Source organism: Guillardia theta (genome assembly GCF_000315625.1).
Source record: "Guillardia theta CCMP2712 unplaced genomic scaffold GUITHscaffold_208, whole genome shotgun sequence".
Classification (NCBI taxonomy): domain Eukaryota; class Cryptophyceae; order Pyrenomonadales; family Geminigeraceae; genus Guillardia; species Guillardia theta.
Genome location: NW_005434468.1, coordinates 1 through 16,189, shown reverse-complemented (window position 1 = coordinate 16,189; position 16,189 = coordinate 1). Strand labels below are relative to the sequence as shown.

At 50.7% G+C, this 16,189-nt stretch overlaps 4 protein-coding genes across 4 annotated transcripts; 1 reads left to right on the top strand and 3 right to left on the bottom strand.

Annotated features, from left to right (window-relative positions):
- Nucleotides 1–1,308: 1,308 nt before the first annotated feature.
- On the bottom strand, nt 1,309–2,039 carry GUITHDRAFT_120999 (hypothetical protein; the record flags this gene model as incomplete). The annotated part of the gene is made up of 2 exons (XM_005819730.1): nt 1,309–1,739; nt 1,790–2,039. The coding sequence occupies 2 exons, from the start codon at nt 2,037–2,039 to the stop codon at nt 1,309–1,311; spliced, it is 681 nt and encodes a 226-aa protein (XP_005819787.1).
- A 334-nt stretch (nt 2,040–2,373) lies between these two features.
- GUITHDRAFT_120998 (hypothetical protein) lies at nt 2,374–3,915 on the bottom strand (the record flags this gene model as incomplete). Its single annotated transcript, XM_005819729.1, has 4 exons — nt 2,374–3,378; nt 3,683–3,734; nt 3,781–3,827; nt 3,898–3,915. The coding sequence occupies 4 exons, from the start codon at nt 3,913–3,915 to the stop codon at nt 2,374–2,376; spliced, it is 1,122 nt and encodes a 373-aa protein (XP_005819786.1).
- Nucleotides 3,916–7,685: 3,770 nt separating this feature from the next.
- Nucleotides 7,686–8,741, bottom strand: GUITHDRAFT_120997 (hypothetical protein; the record flags this gene model as incomplete). The annotated part of the gene is made up of 1 exon (XM_005819728.1): nt 7,686–8,741. The coding sequence occupies one exon, from the start codon at nt 8,739–8,741 to the stop codon at nt 7,686–7,688; it is 1,056 nt and encodes a 351-aa protein (XP_005819785.1).
- A 6,508-nt stretch (nt 8,742–15,249) lies between these two features.
- GUITHDRAFT_120994 (hypothetical protein) lies at nt 15,250–16,183 on the top strand (the record flags this gene model as incomplete). Its single annotated transcript, XM_005819727.1, has 2 exons — nt 15,250–15,397; nt 15,448–16,183. Coding segments are annotated over 2 exons (884 nt in total), but the record flags the coding sequence as incomplete, so codon positions are not given.
- Nucleotides 16,184–16,189: the final 6 nt, after the last annotated feature.

The following is a 16,189-nucleotide window of genomic DNA, read 5'->3' as shown; positions in this document are numbered from 1 at the left end:
GTTCTTCTTCCATGTGGGCTTTCAGAATCTGAATCCTGCCAGGGCATTGCATGTAGACAGTGTGGAGGATTTGCGTCAAAGCAGCATCTGCTTCTCGTACAAATTCTCTCCTTTTCTGTCTCATGTTTTCCTGTAATTCTTCTGACTGAGTATCTCTGATGGGAAAATGACAATCGAAGTAGGCTCTCATGTTTTCTGGATTCCCTTCAGAGTTGAGGTATGCATAGTATTGCCCTATCAACTCGAACTGTATAAAGTTCTCGATATCTGGGGCAAGTCTTTGCATATTCTCGGGTGTTACTGCTGTAATCATCGAGTCCTGAGGCTGATTGATTGGCGGCCATTGTAGACGGTATGGGGACATCTGTTCCTTTTAACGCGAGGCTTTTATAACCTGATGCGGGTATAGTCCAGCAACTGAGCGATAGTGCACTTAGGAGTAGAACAGATGAACAATGAAGCTAGATTTGTTTATGTACAGCAGTAAGAGAACACACGTCAATGTTCGTGCAATCCCATTCCGATGACGTGGCCAACGTCTAAGATGGGTTGCTTATATGTCGAGGTCAGGCTTAACCCGTAATACAGCAATGAGTAAACATGTGTATCGGTTTATACCAGCCTCATGCTTTCATCATACCAATGTGTTGTACGTACGTCTACGTCCAGTACACATCTTCGATTCTAGCATTATACACCTCGCCAGCGTACGTAGCCTCTTACGACTACTCGCATGATGCTGCCATGTCCGTTACTGACGTAACGTCATGCGGGTGCAACATCAAAATTGAACCACCACCGTTGCCTTTGGTTCAACGCGATGGACAGTATTTCGAAGTCGATCGTATTTTGGCTCGTCGTGGGAAAGGTAATCGTGTGCAGTACCTGGTTCGTTGGAAAGGATATGACAAGTCGTCGGATGATTCTTGGTTGTCTACGCGTGAATTTCGCACTCCAGAGTTACGGAAAATGATTCGTGATTTCAATCTTGTGAATGCTCAATGATTCTTGGTGTTTGCAGCGAAGTTGGAGCTGAGAAGTGTGCTCTCATCTATCAGCGCTAGGGAGCGAAATGATAGGATATGTTTACTGACTTTCTGTCTTTCTTAAGTAGGTGTCCTAGGCAGTATCGTTTCTTAGGAAATTAGATTACTTACTTTTCTTTATCTCTAACGTTGATTTGGAGTAAATTGCCGTTGAATTGTGCATTGCTGTCACACGCTTGCTCTTTGGTTTCTTGACGGGATCACTTCGTGTGTCAACACTGGATCGAGAGATACTTGTAGGAAGTTTTCCTAACAAAAACATTCATTTCCAGGAGTTGACAAGCTGTCGTACAGGCCAGCTATGGCTCCATCGAGCCTGAGTTTGCAAGCTTGATTTTCTGCACTCTGTCCCTGGTTGACAGTCTCCTCCAGCTCCGTTGGGGGGTTCTGTAGCGATCGCTTCCCAGATGTTAGCACTGCCCGGCTCTAAGAGAAGGAGTTTCCCTGCCCTGTCCCATGGCGCAAAGGACTCTGAGAAGCTGAGCACTAGATGTTCCCCGTTCCAGCTGTTGGTCTCTGCGTCTTCTTTCGAGGAGATCCTGTCGATTTGATCAGCCGCCGACTCCTTCCAGCTCGCCACGATCCGTCTCAGTCCTCGAATTGTCATGCCCATGGAGAGATCCTCACCGTCGCAGATCTGTTCAGCTTCCTCTCTGGTGAACCTTCCCTTCTGTGCTTTACTCTTGACCAGTACTTCGTATGTCACTGCTCCTGGCACGTCGGGCAAGAATTGTTGGGCTGACCTTGATTTCTCCTCTTCGTCTTGACCTCTAGCTGCATGCCCGCTTCCGGCTGCACCTCCAACACAGCTATTCCTTGTTGCAGCAGGTGTTGACGATAGATCTCCGTAATCCCAGCTGAGTTCATGCCATTCATCTTGAGGAGGTGAGAGAACTCAGCCAGGGCCCCCGCCTTGCCAGAGTGTTTATCCTTCTGTGGCCTTATCTTGAAGGAGCAAGGATGCTTCGAATGCGCGTTAGCCGCGCGGATCATCTTTCCGTCGATCCTGAATTCTGTCTGTCCTTTCCACAGCAGTTCTGCTGCATCGTTCAATTTGAGTGTTGTAGCAGAGGTTCAGCTTTGATTCAGAACCTACAAGGGTGTGGTAGACCGGAGCAAGGCTCATACCGCCGGCGCACACCTGGAGTGCACGTGACAGGAAAGACTGGGATAAACTAGGTCAAGGTAGACTAGGTTTACTTAAGGTAAACAAGTCAGACTGTGACTCATGGCATCTCATGAAGAGCTGAGACGAGCCAACAACTTGAAAGAGAAAGAGTCAATCAGATTTCACCTAGTTCGTAGCTGCTGCTCGCTGATCTCCGTACTAGTAGATCTTGTAGATGTTCGTCGCGCTCGAGCGACACATCGGGCATGGCCTCGACGTCGCTCCCTCCTTGCAGTCCTCACACAGACACTTGTGACCGCAGGGGATCAGCGCCCATTCAGCTCTTCGCTCCATGCAGACGACGCATTGCTGGCCGCGAACTTCGACGGCTTCGTCGTACTGCTCCTGAAGCAGCTTCTGTAGCTGGCTGAAGCTTGGTCGCTCGGTCTTCTTCTCCTTCCAGCATTTTTGCATGATCAAATAAACTTTAGGCGGACATGCTGAAGGAGCCGCTAGTCGCTCGCCATCTACAACCTTGGGTCCCACCTCAGCGTCATCTGTGATGGCCCAGTAAGGCACTTCTCCGTACGTCCAGACCTCCCACATGGTCACCCCGAACGCCCACACGTCGCTCATCTCCGAGTACTCTCTTCGTCTCATGCTCTCCGGCGCCATCCACCGCACGGGTCGAGCCGTCGAGCCTGCCGTGCTCACGCTCCCGGCCCTACTCTCCCCGTACCCGCGCGAGGCCATGATGGACAGCCCGTAGTCTGCGATCTTGACGCTGACAGCCAGGTGATCCTCCGGGTCCAGGCTGAACACAAGCACGTTCCTCGCCGCCAGGTCCCGATGCACAACCTTATGCAGCGACAGCTGCACCATCCCGTCGCAGATCTGCCTCGCCACCTGCAGCTGCACCAGCAGACTCATCGTCTTCTCCTCCTCGGCAAAGTTGGACAAGATCCCATCGAGAGAGCCTTTGGAAGCAAACTCAGTCACCAGGCAGTAGTCGCCGGAGCTCGGCTCGATGCTGGTGGCGAGGAGGCGAAGGAGGTTGGGGTGAAGGCCCAGCTGGTGGAAGATCTTCACCTCCTGCTCGAACTCTTCTCTCCTCCCAGTGGGTCCGCTGCCTCGGATTCGTTGGATTGCCACGTCAGCGCTGCTGCCATGCGGCTGCTGCCACCGAGCCCTGTAGACGAGCTTGAAGGAGCCTGAGCCGATCTGCTGCAGGCCCGTGAAGGACTCGAAGTTCCACGATGGGATTTGACCCAACTTAGAAAAAAAAGGGATTCACACATCATCGAGATACAAGACATGGCATAACGGACCTGGGAAGCAACATCGTGCTCCTCCCTCTCTCTGCGCTGCTGCTCCTCCCTCTCTCTGCGCTGCTGCTCCTCCCTCTCTCTGCGCTGCTGCTCCTCCCTCTCTCTGCGCTGCTGATCCTCCCTCTCTCTGCGCTGCTGCTCCTCCCTCTCTCTGCGCTGCTGCTCTTCCTTGATTTTCAGTTCTTGTGCATTCTGTTCACCACTCTTCGTTTCTTTCTCTTGTAGCCGTTTCTTGCAATGTCTGCACCCGTGCTACCAACAGCACACGTCACAGGAGACTCAAGCGCATCACTCAAACCAATCATACACCTCATCATACCCGGACCATCCTTTAGATTTGGCGCACTGAGTCAACCAATCAATACAAATAAAACCTCTACAGACCATGTGCTTTGAAACATGATCGATGACTTACATTCTGTGAGTTTCCCATTGCATATTGCAATCAAAACAAGGTCAGATCAGCAGGAAAATATGTGATGATGTCAATTTCTTACGCAGCACTAGCAGATCCATGCCAGATGTTGCCATTCGTTGATCAAGACATACCAAAAAACGCAAAATGAATGTCACTCTCTACCGACCGCATGTTTCAATCGAGATATTACTTACATACTATCCAGTTCCATCACACCAGTCCATCCGAGCGAAAACAAAAGAAACCCAAGATTATATGTCAGCCATATCGTCCCCTGACCGCATCATATGATATGACACTTACTTTCTATGATGACGAATTTAATCCATGCAAGCAAGGAAAAACCAGGAATTTGCAAAATACATGTCAGTCCCTATCGTCCCCTGACCGCATATTTTGATCAAGATACTTACCCCCTATCCGATCCAGCAACCCATCCATCCGACACCAAACACAGACAAGAAGCAAAACCAATGTCAGCGAAACATTCCCTGAGCGGCTCATTGAGAGGCTTACGTAGCAGAACTTGTATTCTGTGTAGTGATCCTTCTCGAGCTTCTTGCAAGTCTGACACTTCCCATCGGCTCCAGCATCGAAAGTAGCCTGTAATATTTCAGCTCGAATCGTCCACTGACCGCATCATATGATATGACACTTACTCCCTATGATGACGAATTGAATCCATGCAAGCAAGGGAAAACCCGGGAATTTGCAAAATACATGTCAGTCCAATCGCCCCCTGACCACATCTTTCATCATCGTCACTTACCGACTATACCGCGCCATCCACAGTACATTCGAGCAAATACCGACATATACACAAAAGAAAATGTCAGTCCAATCATCCTCTGACCGCATCATATGATATGACACTTACTTCCTATGAAGACGAATTTAATCCATGCAAGCAAGGAAAAACCAGGAATTTGCAAAATACATGTCAGTCCAATCATCCCCTGAGAGCATGTTTCATAAGCGTCACTTACATACTATCAGGCCCAAGTTTCATCCATCCAAGCAATAACCGATCAAATTGCAAATTGCATGTCAGTCAAATCGTCCCCTGACCGCATGTTGTGATCAAGATACTTACCGGCTATCCGATCCAGCAACCCATCCATCCCACACCAAACACAGAGAAATACAAAATCAAATGTCAGCAAATCATCCCCTGACCGCATCATATGATATGACACTTACGCTCTATGAAGACGAATTCAATCCATGTAAGCAAGGGAGAACCAGGAATTTGCAAAATAAATGTCAGTACAATCATCCCCTGAGCGCATCATATGATATGACACTTACTCCCTATGAAGACGAATTTAACCCATGCAAGCAAGGAAAAACCAGGAATTTGCCCAAAACATGTCAGTCCCATCGTTCCCTGACCGCATATTTCATTATCATCACTTACCATCTGACCGGACAAACCAACAACCCATCCGATGAGAAACCGAAAAAAACACAGAAAATGTCAGTTTATCGTCCCCTGAACGAGCATACGCTTCACAGACTGATGCTTACCGCCATCCGAACAATAACATGGCAATTCACGGCAAAACGTAAAACACACGCAGTCAGATGACGCCTACTAGAAGATATTCAAATTACGCATTTTGTGCTGTCGATGGTATAAGGTTGGAACGGGATCTGGAGAAACACAAGCCAGGAGGTCAAGAAAAGTGTTGGGAGGAAGTGAAGGAGCCGCCAAGAAAGGAGTTGAATGATGGAAGGATCAGATGCGGGGGAGCAAAGGAAACATCTCCATCATCAAGCATGTAACTGAAGGTAACAGCATCTCATCGCAGCTGCTCCTTGCCTGGCATTTTGTGCAGTGCGTGGAAGCCGCCCCACCCATAATCTTGATATTGAATGACAGAGTGTGGGTAGGTGGAGATTTCGGGTTGTAGGCAAATAGCGGGTAGGGGTAGTCGAATGAAGGAGGGAGGCAGGGGACTCGAATCATGCCGGTGAGAACGATTCGATTTTATAAGTGAGACACTAGTATCAAATGAGGGTGAGAGAGTGAAGGGTGTTTGAGGTGGTATAACATCCAATCGTTTCACAGGTGCTCGGGTAGGGTGAGCAAGGACAAAGGTTTTTTGTTGTACGGGTAGGGTAGGCAAATGTTCAATCGTAAGGGAGATATTGAAGATATCAATCAATCTTTCAAAGATTCATGTGTATATTGAAGAAGATATTGAAATCAAGGCTGGACTCGAACGCAGTTCCATTGTTCTAGGGACCCCACTAGGTGTGTCCGGTACGCAACTATCTGTACGTTCCCTGGTACAAATGTTACGGACAGTCCGTTAAATTTCACTACAACCGTTTTTAACGATGAACGTACAGATAGTACGATAATCGCTATTTCTCAAATCCGAGCAAAATAAGAACGTTTAGTATTTACTGTAGGTTCGTCAAATTTAAAAGTCGAGGTTTTAAACCGTCCCCCTGCCCACCGCCCTGCCCCCTCTCCCATCCTTCCCGCTCTTCAGCCCTTCCCTCCGATCTGCGATCGGGCGATATGCCATTACATCGAGACTCACCTCGCGCTTCCATTAGGCGCACACATCTATATCACAATGAGAAATACGTCATTAGGCGTCGTGTAAAATCGCTTCTACATCTCATTGTCACCCATATTGCTTGTTTCCAAAAAGTTCGATTCGGAACGGTTGTTTCCAAGATGATTCTTGTCAGGTTGAGTGCACTCTGTGCGCTAGTTCATCGTCATTTAATTTGGATGTCTCTGCCGTATATGAGATCGTACTCACGTGGTTGTTTCAAATCAGCCGGAGATTTTTCAGACGCGGAGTTTCTCGAGCAATTTCGTTTTAGAAAGGAGCACTTCTTCGAAATCCTGGAGTCTCTCAGGGACGAGAATGGTGCAGCCATGTCTCATAATGGTGTTCCATCAATGTTACGTTTCGGAAAACGTGGGCACACAACCTGGGTGCGAAGCGATCATGCTTTGATGATCCTCCTTCGGAGGCTTGCAAGTCCTTGCCGCTGGTGCGACTTGCAGATTATTATAGGAGGTTCACGAACAGTTCTATCGGATACATACAATTACATGATCACCATCTTGTATAACAGGTATGCGCCTAAGATGATTTCCCTCGCTTTGCTGCTCATCTCCAATCTTTAGGTTGCCCTCATGCAAATTTAGTCCTGTTTCTGGATGGTCATTTCCAGCCGACAACACGACCAGGAGGAGATGGTTGTATAAATTTGAATCTCATGGATTACCAGACATTCGCGGGGAAGGAACGTCTGCATGGATTGAAATATCAGGGAGGTGTGTTGCCCAATGGAATTGCTCTCTGTTGGGGTCCATGGAGGGGAAGTACTCATGACGCTACAATGTTGCTTGAATCAGGACTACTGGAAGATTTGTCACAAGCCAGCGAGGATCTTGGTTTGCGCTACAGCGCTTTTGCTGACAGCGCTTATCCCAGAAGTGCTTTCGTTCAACGAGTTGAAAGACCTGATCCAGGAGGCAATCTAACACAGACCGAGCGGCGTTACAATGCTCTGATGTCAAGGTTCCGAATTGTGATTGAAAATGCGTTTGGGGAAACCACAAACTACTTCAATAACTTGACTCATCGACACAACTTGAGGTTGGGAAGTCAACAAGTTGGCAAAATGTTTCCTATAGCAATTTTGCTATTTAATCTTCATACAATATTGTACGGAAATCAGACAGCAGCATACTTTGAAACAGAGGATGTGTTGATCTCCATGACTGTGAACAATTACCTTTCCAAAATGCACAATTAAAGCATTTCGTTGCTGGTATCCCCCGTCGTCGGCATAGTCATTAAGTTAGGCGGGACAGGCATACCTTTGTCGGCGCAGAGTGCCATCATCTTCAACACTTCAAGTTGTTGTTGGAAGGTAGCAGATCGCTGTTTCTCTAAATCCTTGTGTGCCTCCAATTTACATGTTCGCTGTTTCTCTAAATCCTTCTCTGCCTCAATCGTCCTGGTTTTCTGTTGCTCCAATTCTCTCTCAGCCTCAAGCATTCTGATCCTTTCTTTCCTTTCTTGTTGATCTTGCTCTTGCGCATTCGACCGTGTCATTTCTCCTGTTGTCTTGTGCAAGGCATCGATGACATTGTAGAAGCTGTCGGTCAGCTTATCCTCCTCTTTTTTGCGATCTAGATGGAGTCCTGGATTATACTTGGCACGTTTCTGCGACCCTTTGTTATGTCCTCTTCCCAAAGATGATGACGGTTCATCAGGAGCATTTTCCGGCGATCCTTCTGGTTCATTTGCATTGAGCTGTTGTTGAACACCAGACTGAGACGCCGGGGACGATGTACTAGATCCATCCACCGGCCTTATTTCATCCATCACATCATCCACGGCTGTTGTGAAATCAAACGAAGCATTAGTTCTTTTCTCAACAGTCTTCATGACACACTGAAGCCTCTCAGTTGAATCCTGTTTCTCTGCATTCTTCTTTGCCTTGGCGTCTGCAGCACGCTGTACAAACGGGCGCTTGATGCGAGCGATTTCTAGGTACAGCTTGTCCAATTCATTCATTGCATTACCACCGTTCTGGGCTCGTTTAATGAACTGTTCCTCTCCACCATCAATAATGGAATCTACAATAGTCATTGTGTTATGCCATTTGTCTCGTGTTGTGTTTGACTTCAAGGCACCTGCAAACAAAGGATCTCCGTTCAGAGCATCAGTTGCATCACGATACAAGTTCCTTTTATCTTTGCAGGTTCCAAACAGCTTGCTTGCAGGTATTCCCATCATTGCAGTGACAATCATCACAAGACGCTTGAAGCCATCTTGACCAGGTAGACCTTTGAAGCTCATACGACCGGAAGCCTGCGCTTCGGAAGTTCCTTTAGAGGTTGCTGGAGGATCAATCCGTCCTGGTGATGTTTCACTAGGATTACTCGGTGCGGAGGAAGATGAAGCTTCAATGGAAGCAGTCATCTGTGCCCCACCACCGTCATCAGAAAGGGTTGGAGATGCGCGCGAGGGGCTTGCATCAAGAGGTGCGCACGCCATGATATTGCCTTTTGCGCGGGAAAAATCTAAATTTCATAAGTTCAACCCGAGATTTGAAAACTTTGAATTTTTTCGAAATCGACTCTGACGGATAGTGTAGTTGATACCGAACCACTTTTACAAAAACGTACTGTACGAAAATTTAACGTACAGTAACAACGTACAGATAGTTGCGTACCGGACACACCTACTTGCTTCCTATCATCGATATTCTCTATATCTCTTCCTAGTCAAACGCATATGCCCCTACCCACCAGCGCTCCACCTTTACCTCTACCACCCACCCCAACTTAGATGTGACAATGCAACTCGACTACGGTTTTTTTTCGCACGGGTAGGGTGGACAACCTTTCAATGTTAAGGGAGATATTGAATATATAAATCAATCTTTCAAATATTCGTGTGTATATTGAAAAAGATATTGAAATCAAGGCTGTGCGGAACGCAGTTCCGGCATGTTTTCCCAAGCGACCCCACTAAATTAGTAGTAAGGTCTCTTTTGCTAGCCTATCATCGATATTCTCTATATCTCTTCCTAGTCTCAAACGCATATGCCCCTACCCACCAGCTCCATGTGCCCCACTTCACCTCAACCACCCACCCCAACTTAAATGTTGACATCTCGACCGGCTCGACAAAGGTTTTTTTCGCACGGGTAGGGTGGACAAATGTTCGATGTTAAGGGAGATATTGAATATATAAATCAATCTTTCAAATATTCGTGTGTATATTGAAGAAGATGTTGAAATCAAGGCTCCACCCTCTCGCAAAGTTAACATTGCCAGCGATTTTACGCGATAACAGCGCCTGTTATGTCTTGTTCCTGATCCTTGCCAAGTTGGGTCTCCGGGGGCCAACCTGCTCTTCAACTTCCTCCCATCCCCCCCCTCCTTCCTCTTGCCCCGGCTGCTTTCCACCCTCTTGTCCCGGCTGCTTCCCCCCCCCACCTGTCCTCCTTCAGTTTTCCACCGTCCCCGTTCTGTTGCGGGGTCATACCGTGCCCCTGCGCACCTGCCGCAGTGCAAGGACGAAGCGAGTCACTCCGACGTGCGGATGTTGCCAGCCGCCCCAGGCTTGCTGTCCATCAGCGGAGATGACGGGGACCCGCATCTATGAGAACTCGGAACGTCCGAAGGTCCTGTCACCACTCCTGCACGCCGAGGACGACTTCACCTCCAGCGGCTCTCGGCACATCGGCAGAGGCTCACCCCGACTCGACCAACTATGATACACCCGTCGCTCTTGCCATGCAGCCCACCTGCCTGTGCAAAGACGATCAGGAGCTGATCGGCAGGGATGCCGATGCTCAAGGCCTTCAGTTGAAGTCTAGCGAGTCTCGCCTCCTCTGCGACACTTCAGGGTTTAGGGGGGGAAGGGGCAGGAAGGTACAACGGAACTTAGCGAAAATAAGGAAGGGACCGGGATCGGAATTGGAACGGGCCCGGAGGACATCGTTACTGAAAACAACTAATACGGAAGCAACCAGGCCTAAGGGGCGCCTATAGGAAAAATGGGCCAACCTCCCAAGGTCGGGAACCCCTTTAGACGGATCATTAGGCGAGAGATGAGCGAAGAGCAATAGTTCTTAGCTATGAAACTCTTGACTAAGCCTGAGTCTAATAAACTCAAATAATAATAATAATAATAATAATAATAATAATAGGGTTTAGGGTTTAGGAGCCGGCCCTTAGTAAGAGCATGCTGCCCTGCGGCGCGTAGGGAGACCGGTGGAAGCTGCGAGCAAGAGGTTCGTATAGTTCAAACAGCTTTCTAAGCATGGTACTACAGTATGATGAGAGCGTTCGCAACCTGCTGTATCGGAGATCATGCCAATACACGCAGGGTGAGCGCTCTGGAGGCTACGTCGAGGAAGCCGCCGACCTCGTCGAGAAGGTGAAGAACTTCATGAAGCGTTATCCGAATAGTCGGACAGCTTATGCTTGCAGAGCTGAGGGGGGATGCACTCCCGACGCTATCGCTGAAGCCATCCGCTCGACCGTACATGTCGGCAGGCGAGACGCGACCTGTTTGAAGACTCAGCCTCTGAGCGCATGGAGCCCAGAGTCGAAAGCATGGTTCATGCAACAGATGAAAGAGGCCAAACAGCAGAATGTCGAGACTTACATCGGCACCGAAGACACCGAGGAGACCTCCTTCATCTCCATGACTCTCCTGGGCATCTCCTCGATGTATGTGCGACAAGAAGACAAATTGAAAATGAAGTTGACGGAGCTAGGACTCATAGTAGACTCAGTCGATAGAGACGACAAGTCCATCATGTGGAAAGCACCTTACAGACCTGAGATAGCACGAGCAGACGAGTCCGAGGAGGAGCTGTCCTCCGAGGCTGGCTCGAGAAGTGCTTGCGCCCGCAAGGGCGTCATGCGCCTCGCACCAGACAAGAGCGCCTCCAGCGTCAGCTGCATAGTGAGGCGCTGATAGGTGGCGGCGCGTTTGCGAGCCAAGACCTCAGCAGCAGGTCCGTCATCAGGCCCGGGCACGAAGTGCCGACCAAACGCCGCATCCTCAAGAGGTGGCGCCGACGATCGGCGCGGAGCTGGCGAGGCGTCTCCGTCCCTCACTGTGACCGGTCGGGTGCCTCCGGACGGACTTTGTCGACTGAGTCGCCCGAGGGGGAGTCTTCGCCGGAGGCGTCTCCGACTCCGATGGGGGAAACACGTCGAGTGGCGCCGACGATCGGGGCGGAGCTGGCGAGGCGTCTCCGTCCCTCACTGTGACGTCGGGTGCCTCCGGAGAGCTCGACACCACTGGCCCGTGGGGTGCTTGCTGCTGGTCCGAGCTCGCCTGCTTCCTCCCCGGCATCGGTCGGGTCACGCCGGTCCTTGGGCATTGCTGCGGCGTCGCCGCCGTCACGGGCGGCTACCGCTGACTCGGCTACCGCTGACTAGGAGGCTAGCGAGGAGGACTACCTCGAGCGGTACCATGTTCATGTGTCCAGCCTCCCTCCGTCCGCTGCCCCAGGCAGCGGACCGAAAAACTTGAATGCGAAGCGTGGCATTCAAGTTTTCCCTCCGTCCGCTGCCCCTTAGCCGAATTCGAATACTATTTTTGGAACCTAATGAATCATGCGAGGGGAATTCTCTTTATAAGGTGACACATTTCCTTGCCTCCTTTACCAATTGCACCACCCATGAATATCATCCACACCATTGTGAATGAACTTATGCATCCTGTGTACCAGACCAACAATGTCATGGACCAGGACATGCACAGATCATTCTCTTTCATCCGAGACATCATGAAGAACTCCGGTGTCAAGAATACACTGTGGAATCAAGTTGTTGGCAAGGAAACGGTCCAGTTCCAGCTCAACTCTCAAAATACCAAGAAACACAGTTTTTCGCAGGTTGTTGACTTTATGATGAGTATTGAATCAAGCATCCGAGATGTTTCATTGTCGACCAACGTCGTTGGTGGCGACGAAGACATCAATCGTGACTTTTACATGGAGAACGTATCCAAGAGAATGCAGAGTATCATGTTCGACGCAAAGAACATGAACAAGTCCGTGTCGGTTGTATGGAATTTTGTCAATGGTTGCAGTCGCATCTGCAGGTATAACAACGTCGAGATGGTCATTGGGGACGAAAAGCTATTCAATTGTTTAGGGTTCTTCAGTATGATGAAAATGTTCGCAACCTGTTGTATCGGAGATCATGCCAATACACGCAGCGCGGACTTGTGGATGCCTCTGTCCTCGAAGCTGATCTTGTCGAGAGGGTGAAGAGCTTCGCGAAGCGTTATCCGAACAGCAGGACAGCTCAGGCTTGCAAGGCTGTGGAGGGATGCACCCCCGACGCTATCGCAGAAGCCATCCGCTCGACATGTCAGCAGGCACGACGTGAGCTTCTACAAGAAGCGATGACTGGATGGAGTGACGCATCCAGAGAGTGGTTTATGCAGCAGATTGAAGAAGCCAAGAAGGAGAAGGTCGAGACATACACCGCCTCAGCAGGCAACGAGGTGACTTCCTTCATCTCCATGACTCTCCTGGGCATCTCCTCGGTGTATGTCAACCATGAAGAGAAGTTGAAGAAGAAATTCGAAGAGATCGGACTGATCGTAGACTCAGTGCAAGAGAGTAAAGCAATCATGTGGAAGGCTCCGTATAGACCCGAGATAGCGAGTGCTGAGGAGATCCCGGTGACTGTTTCTTTCCTCCGCAATGCACAAGCGGAGAAGCTCTGGCAGGGAAGAGAGGACTTCGCGATCGATGGTCGCAAGTTCACAGCTGTACATGTGAGCATCGTGCACGATCGATCTTTCAAGATTCGAGCCAAGAGAGGACCCTGGGGCAAAGGGGGCAGCTTGGCAGAGCTGACTCACCTGCTAACCTTGGGCGGCATGACAACGGCAGAGATAGCTGCCGTCTATCGCTATCAGCTGCTGCGCCAGTCCCTTGCAGCGGTCCAACTCCAGCCGCTGGCAGGCATGCTGGTCGCTGGGGCGCCAGGCCAGCAAGTCCACAAAGGCTTAGGTCAGAAAGGCTTCGTCGCTGTAGGGGCCAACGTCATCTGGAGACAGAGGGAGGTGGAGTGGATCGTCTCCTCGAGCTGCCCAGAGGCGAATGATACAGCATTTCGAGCTTTCCGAGAGAGCGAAGCGATGGAGGGAGTACACCTGACTCTGTTCAGCGAGGACCCGAAGATCAGAGAGGCGCTCGCAGTCGAGTTGACAGCCGATCGCTTTGTCTCTAGGAATAAGTTGAAGAAGGCATCAAGGATGCAGAAGAAGGCAGGCGGCAAGGACGGCAAGGAGATCAAGATCATCATCAAGTCGACGGCGGCATCTGGTCGCTTCACGAGGAAGGAGATGGAGGGGCTGTGCAACGGCGGCAACACGTCCATCGCAAGAGTCAAGAGAGTCTTGTTGGAGATCGCTAACAGGCTCGAGATCAAAGTTGAAGGCATCGACATGGAGGAGGATTTGAACACCAAGTCCTGGAACGGGTCCAAGCTATGCATCCTCCTCGGCTCCACGGAGGATGCTCGATGCATGATGAAGGAGCTGCCCTTCTATCTCGAAGGCGCAGCAACCAAGCTCGAAGCAGTCGGCTTCGACAAGGAGCCTGAGGCGGCTGGTCAGCGGGGCACCAGCGACGCAGCGCAGCGACAGGAGGAGAGCGAGGGAGAGTGGCTGGAGTTTACAGACCTGGAGAGGATCACAATGGAGGCAGCATCTCCGTCAAGCCAAGAGGACATGCAGCTCGTCAGCGAGCTGTCAGCAGTCATCGAAGATGCAACTTCTTTGAACGAGGCGGGGACGAGCGAGCCGATCAAGCTGGTCCTGGACAAGGCCGTTGGCAACCTCCACGACACCTTCTACTCTCCGGGGAGCCTGGAGTTCATGTCGCTGGGAGAGTGGGCGAAGACGCCAGAGGAGCAGGGAGTGGGACGCAACGCGCTCAAGGAGAAGCTGGGGAAGTGGCTGCAGAGCAAGCGCTGGACTCGCGTGCAAGGAGAGAGCAAGAAGGCAAGGAGGGGCAGCGCGTTCTCGCCACGGGCAACGGCAGCTGCTGAGCTTGAGCAGGAGGCGGAGAGCGACGACATAGAGCGTCGATCTCTTAGCTTCCTGTTCATAGCACTGAGTAAATTCGCAGAGATGCATGTGCTGGCCTGCTCGCTGAAGGTGGACAAGAAGGACCGACTGCGGGTGGAGATGAGGGAAGATGGCGAAGAAGAGGAAGACATGGAGGAAGAGCAAGGCGAGGGCGAGGAAGAAGACGGGGCGAGCCCGTACCGAGCTTGAGCTGAGCTCAAGGTAAGGAGAGAAGGTAGGAGGCGACCGAAGGCCAAGGTGAGGAGAGGCAACTCTCCTGACTGAGGCTGAGGAAGCTGAATGGAGGAGGAGTAGGTGGCGACCGAAGGCCAAGGTGAGGAGAGGCAACTCTTCTGACTGAGGCTGAGGAAGCTGAATGGAGGTAGAGTAGGTGGCGACCGAAGGCCAAGGTGAGGAGAGGCAACTCTCCTGACTGAGGCTGAGGAAGCCAAGAGAAGACAGCAGAAGTAGAGAGTAGAAAGACGCCTCAGAAGCAGGGTTCGCATTGTAGGCCGTGTACTCCCAGTGCTCGAGCGCCTCTTTAGACTAGGATCAAATTGCAAAAGCCCACAACGAGGCCGAGCAACATTCTAGCATTCTAATAAACTCACATAATAATAATAATAAATATGGTTTAGGGTTTAGGGTTTAGGAGCCGGCCCTTAGTAAGAGCATGCGGCCCTGCGGCGCGTAGGGAGACCGATGGAAGCTGCGAGCAAGAGGTTCATCTAGTTCAAACAGCTTTCTAAGCATGGTACTACAGTATGATGAGAGCGTTCGCAACCTGCTGTATCGGAGATCATGCCAATACACGCAGGGTGAGCGCTCAGGAGGCCACGTCGAGGAGGCCGCCGACCTCGTCGAGAAGGTGAAGAACTTCACCAAGCGTTATCCGAATAGTCGGACAGCTTATGCTCCGACGCTATCGCTGAAGTTATCCGCTCGACAGGTCGGCAGGCGAGACGCGACCTGTTTGAAGACTCTCTGAGCGAATGGAGCTCAGAGTCGAAAGCATGGTTTATTCAACAGATGGAGGAGGCCAAGAAGCAGAATGTCGAGACATACATCGGCACCGAAGGCACCGAGGGGACCTCCTTCATCTCCATGACTCTCCTAGGGATTTCCTCGATGTTTGTTCGACAAGAAGAAAAGTTGAAAACGAAGCTTATGGACCTAGGTCTCATGGTAGACTCAGTCGATGGAGTCGACAAGGCCATCATGTGGAAAGCACCTTACAGACCTGAGATAGCACGAGCAGACGACATCTCAGTCACCGTCTCCTTCCTTCGGAATGAAGCAGCCATGGAGCTATGGGAAGGCAGGAGAGAATACACTATCGAAGGGAGAGTCTTTCGAGCCACAGAGGTGAGCATAGCACACGACCGGTCCTTCAAGCTTCGAGCCAAGCGAGGACCTTGGGGCAAGGGAGGGAGCCTTGCCGAGCTATCACAGCTCCTAGCTCTCGGAGGAATGTCGACGGCCGAGATCGCTCAGATTTATCGATTTCAGCTGCTCTCGCAATCTCTTGCAGCCGCAGAGGTACAACCGCTTGCAGGCATGCTCGTGCAGGGTGCTGGGCAGAGAGGTCGCAAGGGGCCGAGCCCGAAGACGTATGTCGCTGTTGGGGCAAGTACGGGAACTCTCCAGCAAAAAGAGCTGGAGTGGGTGCTCAGCTCGCCTCGACGGTACCC